At 42.5% G+C, this 16075-nt stretch overlaps 1 protein-coding gene across 1 annotated transcript in view; it reads right to left on the bottom strand.

Annotated features, from left to right (window-relative positions):
• LOC126455480 (J domain-containing protein) overlaps window positions 1-15383 on the bottom strand; it is a 97248-nt gene extending 81865 nt beyond the window's left edge. Inside the window, exons 1-2 of the mRNA XM_050091232.1 lie at window positions 15164-15383; window positions 7686-7787 (exon numbers count right to left, since the gene is read on the bottom strand). Coding sequence (XP_049947189.1) covers window positions 7686-7787; window positions 15164-15250 — 189 coding nt within the window. The 5' untranslated portion in view covers window positions 15251-15383. The remainder of the gene's footprint in view (window positions 1-7685; window positions 7788-15163) is intronic.
• Between the last annotated feature and the right edge of the window lie 692 nt (window positions 15384-16075).

Here is a 16075-nt window from a genome sequence, read left to right as displayed (position 1 = left end):
GTACCTTTATAGATTCATCGACGCCTGCATGATTCATGTTGCCAGTTCCCTCCAACGCTTCTTCAGACATTAGTCGAGTCCATGGTACGTCGTGTTTCAGCACTTTTGTGTGCTCGCTGGGGCCCTACACTGTTTTAGGCAGGTGTACTAGTTTCTTTGGCTCTTCAGAGTATGATATCGGCAGGAGAGCTTACAGCTCCTTAGAAGCCAAAAAGAAGAAGAAGAAAAGGACGAGAAGATAGACATTTAAACTAGTCTATTGTTGCTTCAGTATCTCTTCAGATATGACTGTTAGTGGTACAGCATATGTTTTGTCCTTTTGCGTACCATCATACGCCACAAGTTTCGTGTTGATACCTACAACCGTGTACGAAATATTATGGGTGTCCAAACTACGCCATGTCCTTCGGTCCTACCATCACTACCTTGAGGAACGATGGACGCTGTTTTCATTTCCGGTGTAAGCCCCTCATTAATAATTATGATTGTCTACTTGCCCTGCGCTGGAGTAGCAATCTGTGTTACTTGTTTTGAGTTGTGAAGCTGTTAAACGTTTGGAAGTAACAGCACAGTGATTCTTGTGTGTACTTGCAGCAAATGTAGGATTGAAGCAGAAAGTTTAAAATAGGCGAACTTCTGTCGAAGACGCTTCGCATTAGGCATACCATTCAAGTACTAACGAAAACTATGCCGCAGTGGAAGAGCTGGTCAAGGAAAAAGGCTATTACTACAATCTAAATAGCCTCTCTTTTGGACTGTTAGTGATCGTTCACCACAAAATATTGTCCACGATGTGCTGCGATTCAATAAAGTGTCCGCGAGATGGGATTTGTTGACTGCTGAGTTGAGATTGTTGCGTCGACGCCTGTGAGACTATGCGTAGTTTCTAGAATGAAGGTCAGGGACGTCGCCCCAAAGTGTTTGAACGGCTCAGACAACTCAGGGGGGTAAGCATTTCAAAGTGCTGAAGAGGCGAAAACCACGACGCACGAATGGCTGCATTCACACCCAAATGAATTTCTCTCACGAGATTTCCACGCACTTCTGAAGTAAGTGTTAGACGCCATGGGGTCTACGCAAAAATTATTCTGTATTACCTCATTTCAATCATAAGAATTCCATGTCAATAGCAGTCGTACATTTATCCTTTTCCACCATTTCAACTGTGCATTAATTTTTTATGACCGTAAAAATGAATATGCAACTGGGACAGTGAAATACTTGTTAAACTGAAATTTCAACACAGTTGCGGAATGTACAGTGACAAATATGTCGGCAATTATATATAAAAGACTCCGAGCGAAAGGTTATCTACCATTTTTACAGAAACAGACTGTACTTACTGCGTCGCATGACGTGAAAGAAGCAGCAACTGAGAAGGGAGTGAGAGAATATTGTAGCCTATCCCCATGTTATTCAATGTGTATATTGAGCAAGCAGAGAGAAAACAAACGAAAAATTTGGAAAGAAAATTGAGGTTCAGGGACATTAAATAACTCTGCAGTTTGCCGATAACATTGTAACTGTCAGAGACGGCAAAGGACATTGAAGAGCAGTTGAACGGAAAGGACAGTGTCTTGAAAAGAGGCAATAAAAACAAAAAGACGCAAGGAAATGCAGCAAAATTAAGATGATGCCGAGAGAATTAGATGAACTGGGACGTTAAATGTCGCATATGCGTTTCTCTGTCTGCGTTACGAGATAACTGGCGATGGCCGAAATAGAGGGGATATAAAATGCAGGCTGGCAATAGTAAAAAAAAAGCGTCTCAGAGAAAGAGAAATATTTTAACATCCAACACAAATCCGTCAGAAAACCCATTCTGAAAGCATTTGCCTGAAGTGCAGTCTTGCACGAAAGTGAAATGTGGAGTATAAACAGTGAAGGCAATAAGCGAATAGAAACTGCATAGACCGGCCTTTGGGCCAATGACGACGACATGTTGCATTTAACCGTATTTGAAGGAAGCTGCAGTATAGAACATCGTATGGAATTAGCGTCCATTTCCTTTTCCTTACCAACAGACCCCGGACAATACTTTCCCCGTATGCAGCAGCGTTTTCACCGAACAAACAAGATCAGGATTTTATGTCCCGTCGACGACGAGGTGATTGGAGACAGTACAAGCTCGGACTGGGGAAAGGCGGCGATGGAAATCGGCTGTGTCCTTTTCAAAGAAACAACCCGACATTTGCGTACAGCGATTCAGGTAAATCACGGAAAACCTAAATCAGGATGGCCGGACGGGGATTTTTGAACCGACGTCCTTCCGAATACGAGCCCAGTTTCTTACCACTGCTTCACCTCCGAACAATGAGAGCGTTACTGATGGTACCTAATAAAACTTATATTTACCTTGAGTACATTAGCGATTCAATACATCAAGTTCCTCTCGTTCCTGCTGAACAATCGCCGTTCACTGTCACGCATCAGGTTTCATTAAGTCAAACATTCTCTCAACCAGTATAATTGGAGAAGGCAAGTGCTCAAGATCTAATGGCTGCAATCGAATGTGTGTATATTTTGATCGTATTTATAATGTAAACTTCTCATTAGAGAAGATTATTTGCCCAGATCGTATAGACGCGAAATTTAAACGACAGGAAGAAGATGCTGCGATGTACAAATGATTAGCTTTTCAGAGCATTCGCACAAGGTTGGCGCCGTTGGCGACACCTACAATGTGCTGACATGAGGAAAGTTTCCAACCGATTTCTCATACACAAACAGCAGTTGACCGGCGTTGCCTGGTGAAACATTGTTGAGTTGCCTCGTGTAAGAAGGAGAAAAGCATACCATCACGTTTCCGACATTGATAAAGGTCGGATTGTAGCCTATCGCGATTGCGGTTTATCGTATCGCGACATTGCTGCTCGCGTTGGTCGAGATCCCATGACTGTTAGCAGAATATGGAATCGGTGGGTTCAGGAGGGTGCTGGATCCCAACCGCCTCGTATCACTAGCAGTCGAGATGACAGGCATCTTATCCGTATGGCTGTAACGGATCGTGCAGCCACGTCTCGATCCCCGAGTCAACAAATGGGGACGTTTGCAGGACAACAACCATCTGCACGAATAGTTCGACGACGTTTGCAGCAGCACTGACTATCAGCTCTGAGACCGCGGCTGCGGTTACCCTTGTCGCTGCATCACAGACTGGAGCGCCTGCGATGGTGTACTCGACGATGAATCTGGATGCACGAATGGCAAAACGTCATTTTTTCGGATGAATCCAGATTCTGTTTACAACATCACGATGGTCACATCCGTGTTTGGCGACATCGCGGTGAACGCACATTGGAAGCGTGTTTTCGTCATCGCCACACTGGCGTATCACTCGGCGTGATGGTATCGGGTGCCATTGGTTACACGTCTCTGTCACCTCTTCTTCGCATTGACGGTACTTTGAACAGTGGATGTTACATTTCAGATGTGTTACGGCTCTACTTTTCATTCGATCCCTGCGAAACCCTACATTTCAGCAGGAAAATGCACGACGCATGTTGGAGGTCCTGTACGGGCCTTTCTGGATACAGAAAATATTCGTCTGCTGCCCTGGCCAGCACATTCTCCAGATCACTCACCAATTTAAAACGTCTGGTCAATGGTGGCCGAGCAACTGGCTCGTCACAATACGCCAGTCACTACTCTTGATAAACTGTGGTATCGTGCTGAAGCTGCATGGGCAGCTGTACCTGTACACGCCATCCAGGCTGTTTGACTCAATGCCCAGGCTTATCAAGGCCGTTATTGCGGCGAGAGGTGGTTGTTCTGGGTACTGATTTCTCAGCATCTATGCACCCAAATTGCGTGAAAATGGTATCACATGTCAGTTCTAGTATAATATATTTGTCCAATGAATACCCGTTTATCATCTGCATTAGTTAAACTCGTACAGAAGTCTTCAACATGTAAAGTAATTTTGAAAGTGATCGACCTCGTGGTGGTTGCCGAGCAGCTGTTCTGTTGGCATGTTAAATTGGCATCAGATCTGAACAAGTATTGCAGGAATTTTTTTACAGTCTAATAACCGTCATTTGTCATGAAGAAGAAATTCTAATACATTTATTACATATAATCTACATATATAGACCATTGTGTCATTCTTCGTAGTCGAGTGTCATTCAGTCTTTGGGAACAACTGCGAAATAAGTAAAATCGGATATGGAAAATCCACTGCGAAGAATATGAAACGTAACATGACTGAGGTGAACATACCTCATTTAAGAAGACACTCCGTGGTGACGATATACATTATACAATAAAATCATGATCGTGCCAAATACGAAAGTTTCTGATCAAAAACACTTAGCCATTCAACGCTGGATTTTCCATAACTGCTTGTACTTATGTTACAGTTGTTCCGCAATATGTTCATTGCTAAATGACAGTACAGTACGCAGAGTGGTGCAATGGTCTATGTACGTAGATGGTATATAAAACGTATTAGAATATCTTCTTTGTAGCAACGATTGTTAGACCGTAAAATTTTGTTGTAATACTTTTTTAGATCTGTAGGTAGCAACTGAAGGAACTAGTTGTGTATATGTTTTGTGTACGAAGATTACATTTTATTCAAATTCAGAGATTGCTCTTCTGCATAATGATAGATGAACAACTACATTTATATTTTATGTATATTTTTATCACCCATCGATATTTGTTTGCAGCCCTCTGTGTTTGTGTACAAACCATGTTTGACAATGAACTACTCTAAACACTACAGAAGCCGAAGTCATTGAAAAACAATAGCGTGTAACAGACTATTATAAACAGCTTACCATAAAAATCTGAACATTGGCGTATGTATGTAGTTAACAAAACTTAAAAGTTGTATTTTCTGAAATACAAGTGGCTCTGTTGTACGTCCTTCGTCATCAGAGTGCAAGTGTGGAGTTTCCATGAAGTGATAAAATAGCGAAATGAAACAGCTCGTTTCAGATTTCAGGATAGTACGACCGCTGTGGATTTCGATCTCGACTACTGCAGCGAGGATATGCGGAAATTCATGTAGCGTGTCCCCGTATCGTTCTTGTCAAGTGAGGAAACTTCTACATTTCGCTGTGTGCTTATCATATCACTTCATTGAAATTGCACAAATGCAGCTGTATAACGAACAAGGAACAATGTATGACGATACCCCAACTTTTATCATTGGAAATATGACTTATTTCTGCTTGTACCAGCATTTATTGTTTCAACTAAATGCTTAACTTTTCCCAAATACCTTATTTATGACTCCTGTGTCCGCCCCCGGCAGCTGAGTGGTCAGCGCGACGGACTGTCAATCCTAAGGGCCCGGGTTCGATTCCCGGCTTGGTCGGAGATTTTGTCCTCTCAGGGACTGGGTGTTGTGTTGTCGTAATCATCATCATCATTTCATCCCCATCGACGCGCAAGTCGCCGAAGTGGCGTCAAATCGAAAGACTTGCACCACGCGAACGGTCTACCCGATGGGAGGCCCTCGTCACACACCATTATTATTATGACTCCTGTGAACCTGATGGTCATGACTGTCTGTTACAAGACGCTTTTTGTTCTATAGTGACTTGTCCTTGAGTATTTTTGAAAGTCGTTAACCTTCAAACACTGACTATACGGAAATGCAAGGTTTTCCGCGTAAATGAACTTACTGATGATTGAACGGACATCTTCGTATTTTAAAATGATTTCTATTAGATTTCAACAGTTCGAGCTTCGGTACTTTCCTTGTCAGAAGATATAAACGCAAAACGAGTCATGGAAGAAAACGTAGAAGTACCGTGTTGAGGCCTTGCCAAGGTCGTGACCATGGCGTTGACACGGAGCAGTTTATATAAATAGCGAAAACTAAGCCACGATGGCCGGCGTTGGATTCAAACCCTGCTCCTGCACAGTACTAGTCTTTGGTTTCCCCGACGAGTCACTTCGCTGACGCGCCGGAAACATTACTGCGTTGTAATTAAGTACTGAGGTCTGTAGTACGGATCCAAACGATAAACGAGGCCTTTTCAGCTGCCCTGGCAGATAAGTAAGGTCAGGCGACACTAAGTGGGGGATTCCTCTGTTATTCCAAAAGCTCGCGCGCGATGAGGTACATTGGCGTTCACCAAAAGCGCGTTGTTCTGTCGTACGAGACAAACACTGCTAGGCGCACGGACGAACACCTGTTGGAAATCTGAACTGCGTCTCGCATTAAATCTGCCATGTTTGTGCCAAGATTTCAAACCAACGAACATAAAAGAAATTAAAATTATAACCAGCCGACCAGTTGCAATGGATAAAGAAATTCTTTACCTAGTTTTCGACAAACATAAATTTGTCTTCTTCAGCAGGTAGCAATTTTACATTAGTAAGGACTAATGTACCATCGCCGTTTTTACAATTGTCGGCATAGATCCATTTGTCAAACATGAAAGATAGCCCTAGAATTAGGGTTTGTCACGTAAACACAAAACAGTTCATGGATCTTGCAGAGCTCACAATCGAGTCGGTTGTATTTACGTGACAAATCTAGGGCTATCTTTCATGTTTGACAAACGGATCTATGCCGACAATTGTAAAAACGGCGATGGTACATTAGTCCTTACTAATGTAAAATTGCTACCTTCTGAAGAAGACAAATTTATGTTTGTCGAAAACTAGGTAAAGAATTTCTTTATCCATTGCAACTGGTCGGCTTGTTATAATTTTATTACGTGGAACCGCTGCTGTTGTGCAGCTATGTTCAAAATATAAAAGAAATTACTAAAGGCATCTCAGAACCGTTCTTGCAACTACTAAAAATGAGTATTTATTTTACCATATCTGGATCAGTTGCCTGGAATCGAACATACTTACAATTCTATTTTTGGCTCTAAACCTAAAACAGTTCGCTTTAAACGACATCGAAATTATAGTTTAATTTTGCTTACATCTAGAAGTTCCGTGTGAACGCACATTTCCCAGGTATTCTTGGGTTTAGCATTCATGTTTGTGGCCTAACAAAAAATTCAAATGGCTCTGAGCACTATGGGACTTAACTGCTGAGGTCATCAGTCCCATAGATCTTAGAACTACTTAAACCTAACTAACCTAAGCACATCACACACATCCATACCCAAGGCAGGATTCGAACCTGCGACCGTAGCGGTCGCGCGGCTCCAGACTGTAGCGCCTAGAACCGCTCGGCCACTCCGGCCGGCTGTGGCCTATCATCATCGTGTTGCAGCACTTCACATTTTCTCACATGAAACACTATGAGGTATTGCACCATTAATGTTTGTGTGTTCTGAACATAAGCCTATATTTTCTGTTTTTAGTGTCGTCAATTTGGTTTTCCTTTGGTCCAGAAACGCTCTTTTCATGTATCGTTTTATTTATGTTGCTATATATTAATTTATGTGAATGGCATCAAGGGAAATTAATGAAGCAGTGGGAATTGGGGGTGGGGAGGGGGGAGTGCCAAAGACGAATACAAGATGGTGAATGCAGAAGTAAGGAAGGGAAAGTGGGTTGGTTATGAGTTGGAGCAATGGCGAAGGAGGCAGGTAGATGTGAAATGAAGAGGGTAAATACGCGTTTTTAGCACTTGCGAAGACTGATATGAGACACCACTAGTGTTCTGAAAACAATTGCGTACACCACAGACACACAGACGAAGATGGAAGTTATCAAAACAACCAAGGAGCCTGGAAAAACTGGAAGACAGTAACTGCATGTCTTACCTGCAACTGCTGAAACTTCGCTTCGGCTTCTTTGTTGCCCTCATTCTTGTCCGGATGGTACTGGAGAGCTCTGACCTTGTATTCAGCGACAATCTGTTCTGTCTGGAAGACAAAGTACACGACAGAAATGAGTTAAACTCGTACAGAAGTCTTCAACATGTAAAATAATTTTGAAAAAAAAACAGACTGTTTGGATTGCAGTCGCGTATTAATCAGCGTCTGTTTTTCGACCTTCTACTGTGACGAGTTTTACCGAAAGTGATCGACCTCGTGGTTGTTGCCGAGCAGCTAACTACAGACATATTCACTCGATACTCTGTGAGTAAAAACTGCGGACCTTCTGCAAACCCTCACGGAAAACCACATGCATGAATGTTCTGAGTAGCGGGAGTTACCAAAGCCAATCAAGAGTGGACTCAAATGGGTGGTACTTTGAAGTCTATCACCTCTAACTGGTAATTAGAGAAATTTGCACTATAGATCGATTGTTTTTATCGGTTTTCATACACATTTCCTGACGAAACGCGAGAAAAAAGACGCACAAATCTATAGGTCTACATCTGACGTTGAGCTGTTGTGGAATTTAGGAACATGTTTTATGCGCTCATATTATGACGTTTGTGGATACCAAAAATTTCCCCCTATAGGGATCAACATGGGTTGCGAAAACAACTCAGCTCTGTTTGTCCACGAGACTGAGAAAACAGTAGATTCAGGCAGCAAGGTAGATGACGTGTGCCTTGACTTCCGGAAGGCGTTTGATACAATTCCGCACTAGCGCCTGATGAGAAAAAAAATACGAGCGTAGGGAATATCAGACTAACTATGTGATTGGACTGAAGAGTTTCTAGCAAATAGAGCACATGTCATTCTGAACGGAGAGAAGTCTTCAGACGTGGAAGTAACTTCAGGCGTGCCCCGAGGGAGTGTTATAGGACGATTACTCTTCACAATATACGAGAGTGATTTATATTTACGTTAAAAACCCTCGAAGCGACGTAGCTGACCCTGACAAGTAATTTCATACGATACATGGGGTCGTATATGTCAGGAAATACTCCCGAAATGGAGATAAATGTAGAATATGAGACGTCACCAGATGACGTACCTCGCCCCAAGTGCAGCTGTTGGGCTTGGGCGTGAAGGGATAACTGAGCGATGGAATATTTGAGAACGGTCCAAACTTCGAACAGCTTTTGTAAATGCGCTTGGTTGTAAACGCAAAGTCAAAAAATTATTGTCGTCGCTGTAACCAAATAAAAGCTTTTCTTATTCTATGTTCCTTTTCTACTGTCCGGTCTTTTTTGTTTACAAACATTATTTAGTAAACAAGACGTAGCTCACTAACTGGTAACGACTCATTTACTTGTGACAGGTAGGGTTTGTTGTACTGTACTTCACAATAAACACCGGAGACTGTAAATGGAATAATATATCTTACGTAAATGTAAACACACAATTGTCTAAGGCAATGAAAAAATACAACCTGCCAGACACAAGGCTCGAACTGTGAGCTCCACCATAGACGTGGGCCCAGAGTCACACCGACGTCAATACTTGACTTGGATTGGAATGATCAGACGCGACAGACCGATAAGCTCCACCGACGCAAGTGAGGCGAGGTACGACATTCCCAACATTTGCGACCCCATGTGTCAAATTACGTGTCACAATGTCACCTTCGTCGCTTCGGAGGTTTTTAAATGTTAATAAGAATCACTCTGTATATACATAACCTAGCAGATAACATCGGAGGTTTTATGAGGCTTTTCGAGGATGATGCTGTTGTATACAGATAAGTCGGAACGCTAGAAAATTGTACGAGGGTTGCCCAGAAAGTAATGCACCGCATTTTTTTTCTTCAAGAATTCTTTATTGAACATGATGAGAATTAAACACACGAAATAATGGCGTTTCATCTACACACCCTATTTTTCCACTTAATCTCCACACCGTTCTGTGGCCTTCCTCCAGTGCAAAACAAGGGCGTGTATGCCCTGTCGGTACCAATCCTTACCCTGGTGGCGGAACCAGTGAATCACCTCGTCGTCCTCGAAGTGTCTTCCACGAATGCCATCCTTTGATGGCCCAAACAAGTGGAAACCCGCGGGGTCTAGGCCAGGGCTGTCAGGTGTGACAACCGTCGATGGTCTCCCAGTCAGCTGCAAATAGTGGAGCTCCGCCGATCGCCTTCTGATGACCTCACCCACCGTTAACTTTACTTCCGTCGACAGCATATGCCCCATAGCTTTGCGCAAACGTTTGTGAATATTCCTCACAGTTTCTTTCTCTGCAGTGAGAAATTCAATGACAACACGTTGCTTGTAAGGTGCAGGTACATCACCTACATACGCTATTTTGAAACTGTCCTGCTTCTACGCTATCTGTCGGAAGTGACGAAAACTAGACGCGCTCACTCAGGAGACTTCAAATAATACATGTGTAACGTTTCGCATTCGTAGCACTGTTTTCGGTTCACTACTTTCTGGGCACCCCTCGTAGCGAAATCCAGGAAGACCTGCAGCAAACTGACGTTTGGTGCAGGGAGTGAAAATTGATCCTCAACATGAATATGATGTATTGCGCGTAAATAGACAGAATTACCCATTACTGTATGAGTACGCAGTTGCAAAATGGTTCAAACGGCTCTAGCACTATGGGACTTAACATATAAGGTCATCAGTCCCCTAGACTTAGAACTACTTAAACTTAACTAACCTAAGGACATCACACACACCCATGCCCGAGGCAGGATTCGAATCTCGACCGTAGTAGCAGCGCGGTTCCGGACTGAAGCGCCTAGAACCGTCGGCCGGCTTACGCAGTTGCAGAACAATCAATGGAAGCAGTAAGATCCCTAATGTATCTATGGGAATGCATAGGGAGCGATTTGAAGTGGAACGAGCACATAAAACTAATCGCAGGTAAGGCAGATGCCAAACAGATTTACTGGAATAAGCCTCATGAAATTTAGTCCACCCATAACGGAGGTAGCTTATAGCAAGCTCGTTCGATAGGATTTACAGAGCGAATAGAGAAGAACAGCGCACTTAGTTATAGTTCATTAAGTTCGCGTGAAAGTGTCACGAAGACGCTTAGTCAGCTCTTGTGCCAGACTCTGCAAGAGGCGTTCTGCATCATGGTATGGTCTACTTTGAAGTTTCGAGAGCGTACGTTTCTAAAAGAGTCAACGAATATACGTATTGTTTCCTCCTACGTGTATCTCGCGGAAAGACCATGAACGTAAAACTAGAGATTCGAGCCCACACAGTGTCTTGCAAAAAATCGTCCTAACCATTCACAACTAGGACAGGAAAAGGGGGAACTGACACTGATTCACAAAGTACCCTCCGCCACACACCGCAAGGTGGACTGCGGAGTATAGAAATAGAACGAATGTTTTACCCTTCCACTGCCGCTTGAGTTGATGGACTTCGACGGCTCTAACAATGGACGCGTACATCCAAAAGACCACCGATTTTGCCCTCCTTTCACTACGATTGTAGTGCACAGTTAGTCCTAGTATGATGCACTCCTCAAGCGTTTTCGAAAAATGTTTAAAATTTCGCGAGGATGTTGAAGACCTATGGGAGTACCAGCCGTCCAGCAACGATGTTGGCGCAACCGGCTAAGGCAGCGAAGTCTGCTCTAACTGCGTTCGACTCATAATTTTTATCCCTCTCCCCTTATCTGCCATCAAACATCCGTATGATGATTCTTGAGTGACCATTGAAGGCCCCGGTATCAGCTCAATTTCAGAAATATAGTAAATATACCTGTATCTTTGCAGTGTACAGCAATGAACGATCGTCTTGACCAGTTACGAACTAATTTTGATGATGTCGAGCTCTACAGCTGATACTAATACTACTGCAAACCACCTCAGCTGTATTACTTCACGTTTATTGTGGTGTGATCGGCTTCGTTCGCTCTCCGAATTTGACGCGCCAAGTAAACTGAGAACTTTTTATGCGTCTTCAGGTTGCCTGAAGTTGGACAAAACAGGGAATTAGGCTATAGCTAAAACATCTTAACAAATAAAGCAGACAACTCACACTTATAACAGCTTTATACTGAATCCTCAGTGAGCTGTACTAAAGGCGTAACAAATAGCCTGGCTGCCGTATGTTATGTTAAAGAACATCGCTGATCATAAGCATTCTACAACATGCTGCGTACAGTGACAGCATACGATAACCACCACTTTGGTTGCTTTAGTTCTTTTACATTTTCAAAGACAACGCCTATTTTGTAATTACGTTATTAATGAATTCGTTCTGTGAGATCATAATTATAGTTTTTCATAAACTTTACATAATTCATTTGCAACTATACTATATAGTTCTTCACTTACTGTCATAGCTGTCAAATGACGATGTAGTGCAGTATAAGCACTGTCACTTGTTGCCTTGTTATTGCGCATAATTGTGTTGTTAACTTTCGTTCGGTTCTACTTTTCAATTGTTTGGATTTATTGTGCACTCTTTAATATCAGTTCTGTACTTCAAGTTTCGTCACTACTTTTAACGATTATGACCGCACAGTCGCCTATCGCACTTGACAGAGGCCAAGTACTATGTTTACATGTTCAGTTCCGACGTGGAGCGATCTTGGCTGGGCAATTTACAGTACGCAGCCACACTTCTGCCAAGCAGTCAGCAGAATGTTTATGATCAGTGTTTTTGGATTTGGTCTTTAACATGAGATATGATAATCAAACCTTTTGTGTCACGATTTCAGTCCAACTCGGTGAGGATTTAATATACGGCTTTTATCAGTGTGAGTCGCCTATTTTATTCGTTAAGATGACGTTTTCCTGTTCTGTTTAACTGCAGGCGATATGAAAATGTGTAACGAACGAAATCGGTCGTGACATGATTTAAACGTGTAATAATACAGTTGAGATGGTTCCCGTTAATCATATGCGTTACGAACTGTCGACTGCCAACACGATCACTTGATGCGGTCTGCAACACAACAGGTAGAACAGCAGGTAACCCCGGCCGACTCCATGAACACGGCACTCAGCTGCTTTCTATTGATGCTTCAAAAGCAATACAAATGCAGTGTTCATTATTCGAAACAGGTACAGCTCGTTATGTCTCCATTGCGATATTCGCCTGAATGTATCGATAAATAAATGTTCATTTCATCACGATTTATTATTATACACGAATGTCACACCATGATTATCAGTACAACTTCTACTGCCATTAATATGATTATTATTATTATTATTATTATTATTATTATTATTATTATTATTATTATTATTATTATTATTGTCTGCCCCAGGTAGCTGAGTGGTCAGCGAGACAGAATGTCAATCCTAAGGGCCCGGGTTAGATTCCCGGATGGGTCGGAAATTTTCTCCGCTCACGGACTGGATGTTGTGTTGTCCTAATCATCATCATTTCATCCCCATCGACGTGCAAGTCGCCGAAGTGGCGTCAAATCGAAAGACTTGCACCCGGCGAACGGCCAACCCGACGGGAGGCCCTAGTCACATGACATTTTATTTATTATTATTTTTTCTTTCCATAGAAAGATCATTCGTTGTAGTAATATTAGTGTTTGGTGGGAGATTAGGGAAACAAAGAAAATTACGTGTCTCGAACTCGGTGCGGATAGACTTTTCGTCTGTAGCCTTAGCCAAATTCAATAAGATCGCGGTTCGGTAGTAGGCACTCTCGTATGGTATTCAACAGATTCATAAAAATTTGAACCTCGATTGCTCAAAAACGTTTGAGGAGCGTATCATACTAAAACTTCAGTTTTAACATCTAAATATGTGCTACAGTAGTGCAACATATGAGTAAAATTGATGATCCGTCGCTCTGAAGGCAATGACTGGCAAAAAAAGGTTGCTCAGTAATAGGTCACTGCAAATAGCTCCTAACTGATGTAATAGTCTCTTTTCTTTTGTGTCAGTGTATGTACAATTACACTTGTTTCAGAACGAGAGTAAGGTTTCTTAATTGTTGATCACAACTAAATTATGTATTTAATATTATAGAAAGGAGATGTAGTGACACGGGTTTTATGGAATCAGGAACGCAAAAACTGAAATCTGCCAGGGCTCATTGTGGTTGCTCAGCGTACCAAATATATCTATATAGAGATGAAGGAATCTCCACAGGGGAGGTAAACTAACTTCATTTGGAAAAAGCTTAACCCGTCGATGAGGTCAACAGAGATGAATCACAAGGACGATGTGGGAAAGAAAATCGGTCTGGTCTTTTCAAAGGAAACATCCCAGCATTGACGACGAAGGCGATTTAAGGTAATTACGGTAAAACATAAATCTTCGTGACAAAACTAGGACCTGAACTCCCAATTCTGCTGACTCGCGCCTTGGCCTCTGTGTCATCTATCACTGTTTGTTTACAAGAAGTATTTGTGTTGTTAACGTAATTAACGAACGAAATAGACTATCGATAAGGTGCTATTTTTATCAGTGAAGACAAATACTGCCATCAATGCATTAGATAGCACACTCAGTACTGGCTGGACGCTAGACTGTAACAGTGTTCCTCACTCCTGAAACCTTGATTGCGGCAACAGATTTATCTGTAGCATAGCCCGACGTCTACGTTGGCGCCAAATTTAACATACTTTGTTATATACTGTTTTTTAAAAAACCTGTGGGGTAAATTCAGAAAAGCTGTATTAGATAATACACAAATATCCAACGAGATGGTGTAATATATATATTGTCGGACACAAATTACGAAAAATGCAAGGTGGGAGGACACTACGTAATTATTACCCTGATTAGAATCTGCTTAAGCTCATGTTAATTTGAAAACAGCCGATGACATGTAAACTGTCATTACATCAGAGCTATTAAATGACGTTACTGTCTGCGAAGAAGTAGTCTCACAAAATTTTAGTCATATACAATCAGATGTTAAACTATCAAGGATTAGCAACTACAGAAAAAAGTAAGAGAACAAAATTAAGAAATAGTGCAATCCAATCAAAAATGACCTCAGAGGGCAGTCAAAGGCGAAGGGTTAACAGAAATGGTGTGAAATGTGAAACACACACGTTATACACGGTTTATAATATTTCGCGAAAACCTACTTAGAAAAGTACGAGTTGGGTAGTCTCTGGGCAGAATTGAATATCTAACTCCACTACCTCTCTGGCGGCCCCTCCTATCCTACAGATAGCCCACTTAGAGTTCGTGAAAGTAGAATACGGCGTATAATAAATCTTTTCCTCTCCAATGTGAATTGTATGAGAGAAAAACTTAGTACTGTTACTAAAAAAAGTTCCCTTCACCACACACTTTGCAGTGAGAATACACGTAGATACAAGTAATTTAAGAATGATTATAAAGATGGTAATAGATGTAGTATGATAGAAACAGTACGCTGCAGGGCAAGCGAAATGCGTTTGTGCTGAAAAAATTTACTGCTGGCGATTTGCGAGAAAGATTTGACAGTTGCGTACCGAATCAAAGACGGACTTACTGTGGAATTCTCGTCGCAGCCGAGCAGTGCGTAGAAATCCTCCTCCTCTTTGCGGGTGTAATTGAGAATGCTGTCTATGGCGCTCATCTTGAAGTGTTCTCTTGTTTTCCGCCTGTGTTTGGCGCTCGACTTCCTTGTACTGTTAACGGGCAGCCGTGGAAATACCGCCGCGCTCGCTAGCGGTTCTGCCCCGACACTGAGCGGCAGCAGACGACGTAACTCCGCCGCTGTCTCGCCATTGGTCGGTGCAGGCGACAACGCCCGATTCGCTCTCGGAAAGTCAGCCGAGCGCGGGCAAGTTCGCAGCATCACCGCCAGGAGCAGCACCCGTGCGGGAAGCACTAGCGTTCACTCCGCCTGTAAGGTCCTTGGAACACGTAACGCTGCCTGAGAAATTCCGATACATTCATGTGGCTTTTCCACTTCGTGAAGGTCGTGACCCCGTTTGTACGTGAAGTGTGCCGATTACGCCTGACCGGCGAAGAAACTCTTTGAGTGTCCGTATCGACAATTTCACAGTTCCACGACATGCCGAGTTTGCGGTTTCGCTTGATATATTTCTTGTAGTGAAGGAGCTATCGCTGAGTGATCTCGTGCCTCTCGCTTCATTCTACACTCTTTACGATAACGCTACAATCTTCCCGCAGAGTACGGATGCTCACAGTTACCACGTCAATTATCCTGTCTCTTCCTAAAAGCTTCTCAGAAAGACTAATACGACGATTTATGGAATTTCTGCTTCCAGGTAAAGCGTCTTTTACATGATATAGAGTCTCAAGCAACAGTCTGACGTCCACGTTTCACAGAAAGTAATAACGCTCAAAGACAACGATATCGAGAATCTTAGTTGGACTTTGCCAATGTCGTAAGAGAAGAAAAAAATGGTTCAAATGGCTCTGAGCACTATGGGAC

This window comes from Schistocerca serialis, chromosome 2, assembly GCF_023864345.2.
Source record: "Schistocerca serialis cubense isolate TAMUIC-IGC-003099 chromosome 2, iqSchSeri2.2, whole genome shotgun sequence".
NCBI lineage: Eukaryota > Metazoa > Arthropoda > Insecta > Orthoptera > Acrididae > Schistocerca > Schistocerca serialis.
Note: the sequence above shows the minus strand (reverse complement) of the source record. Positions and strands in the feature narration are given on the sequence as shown.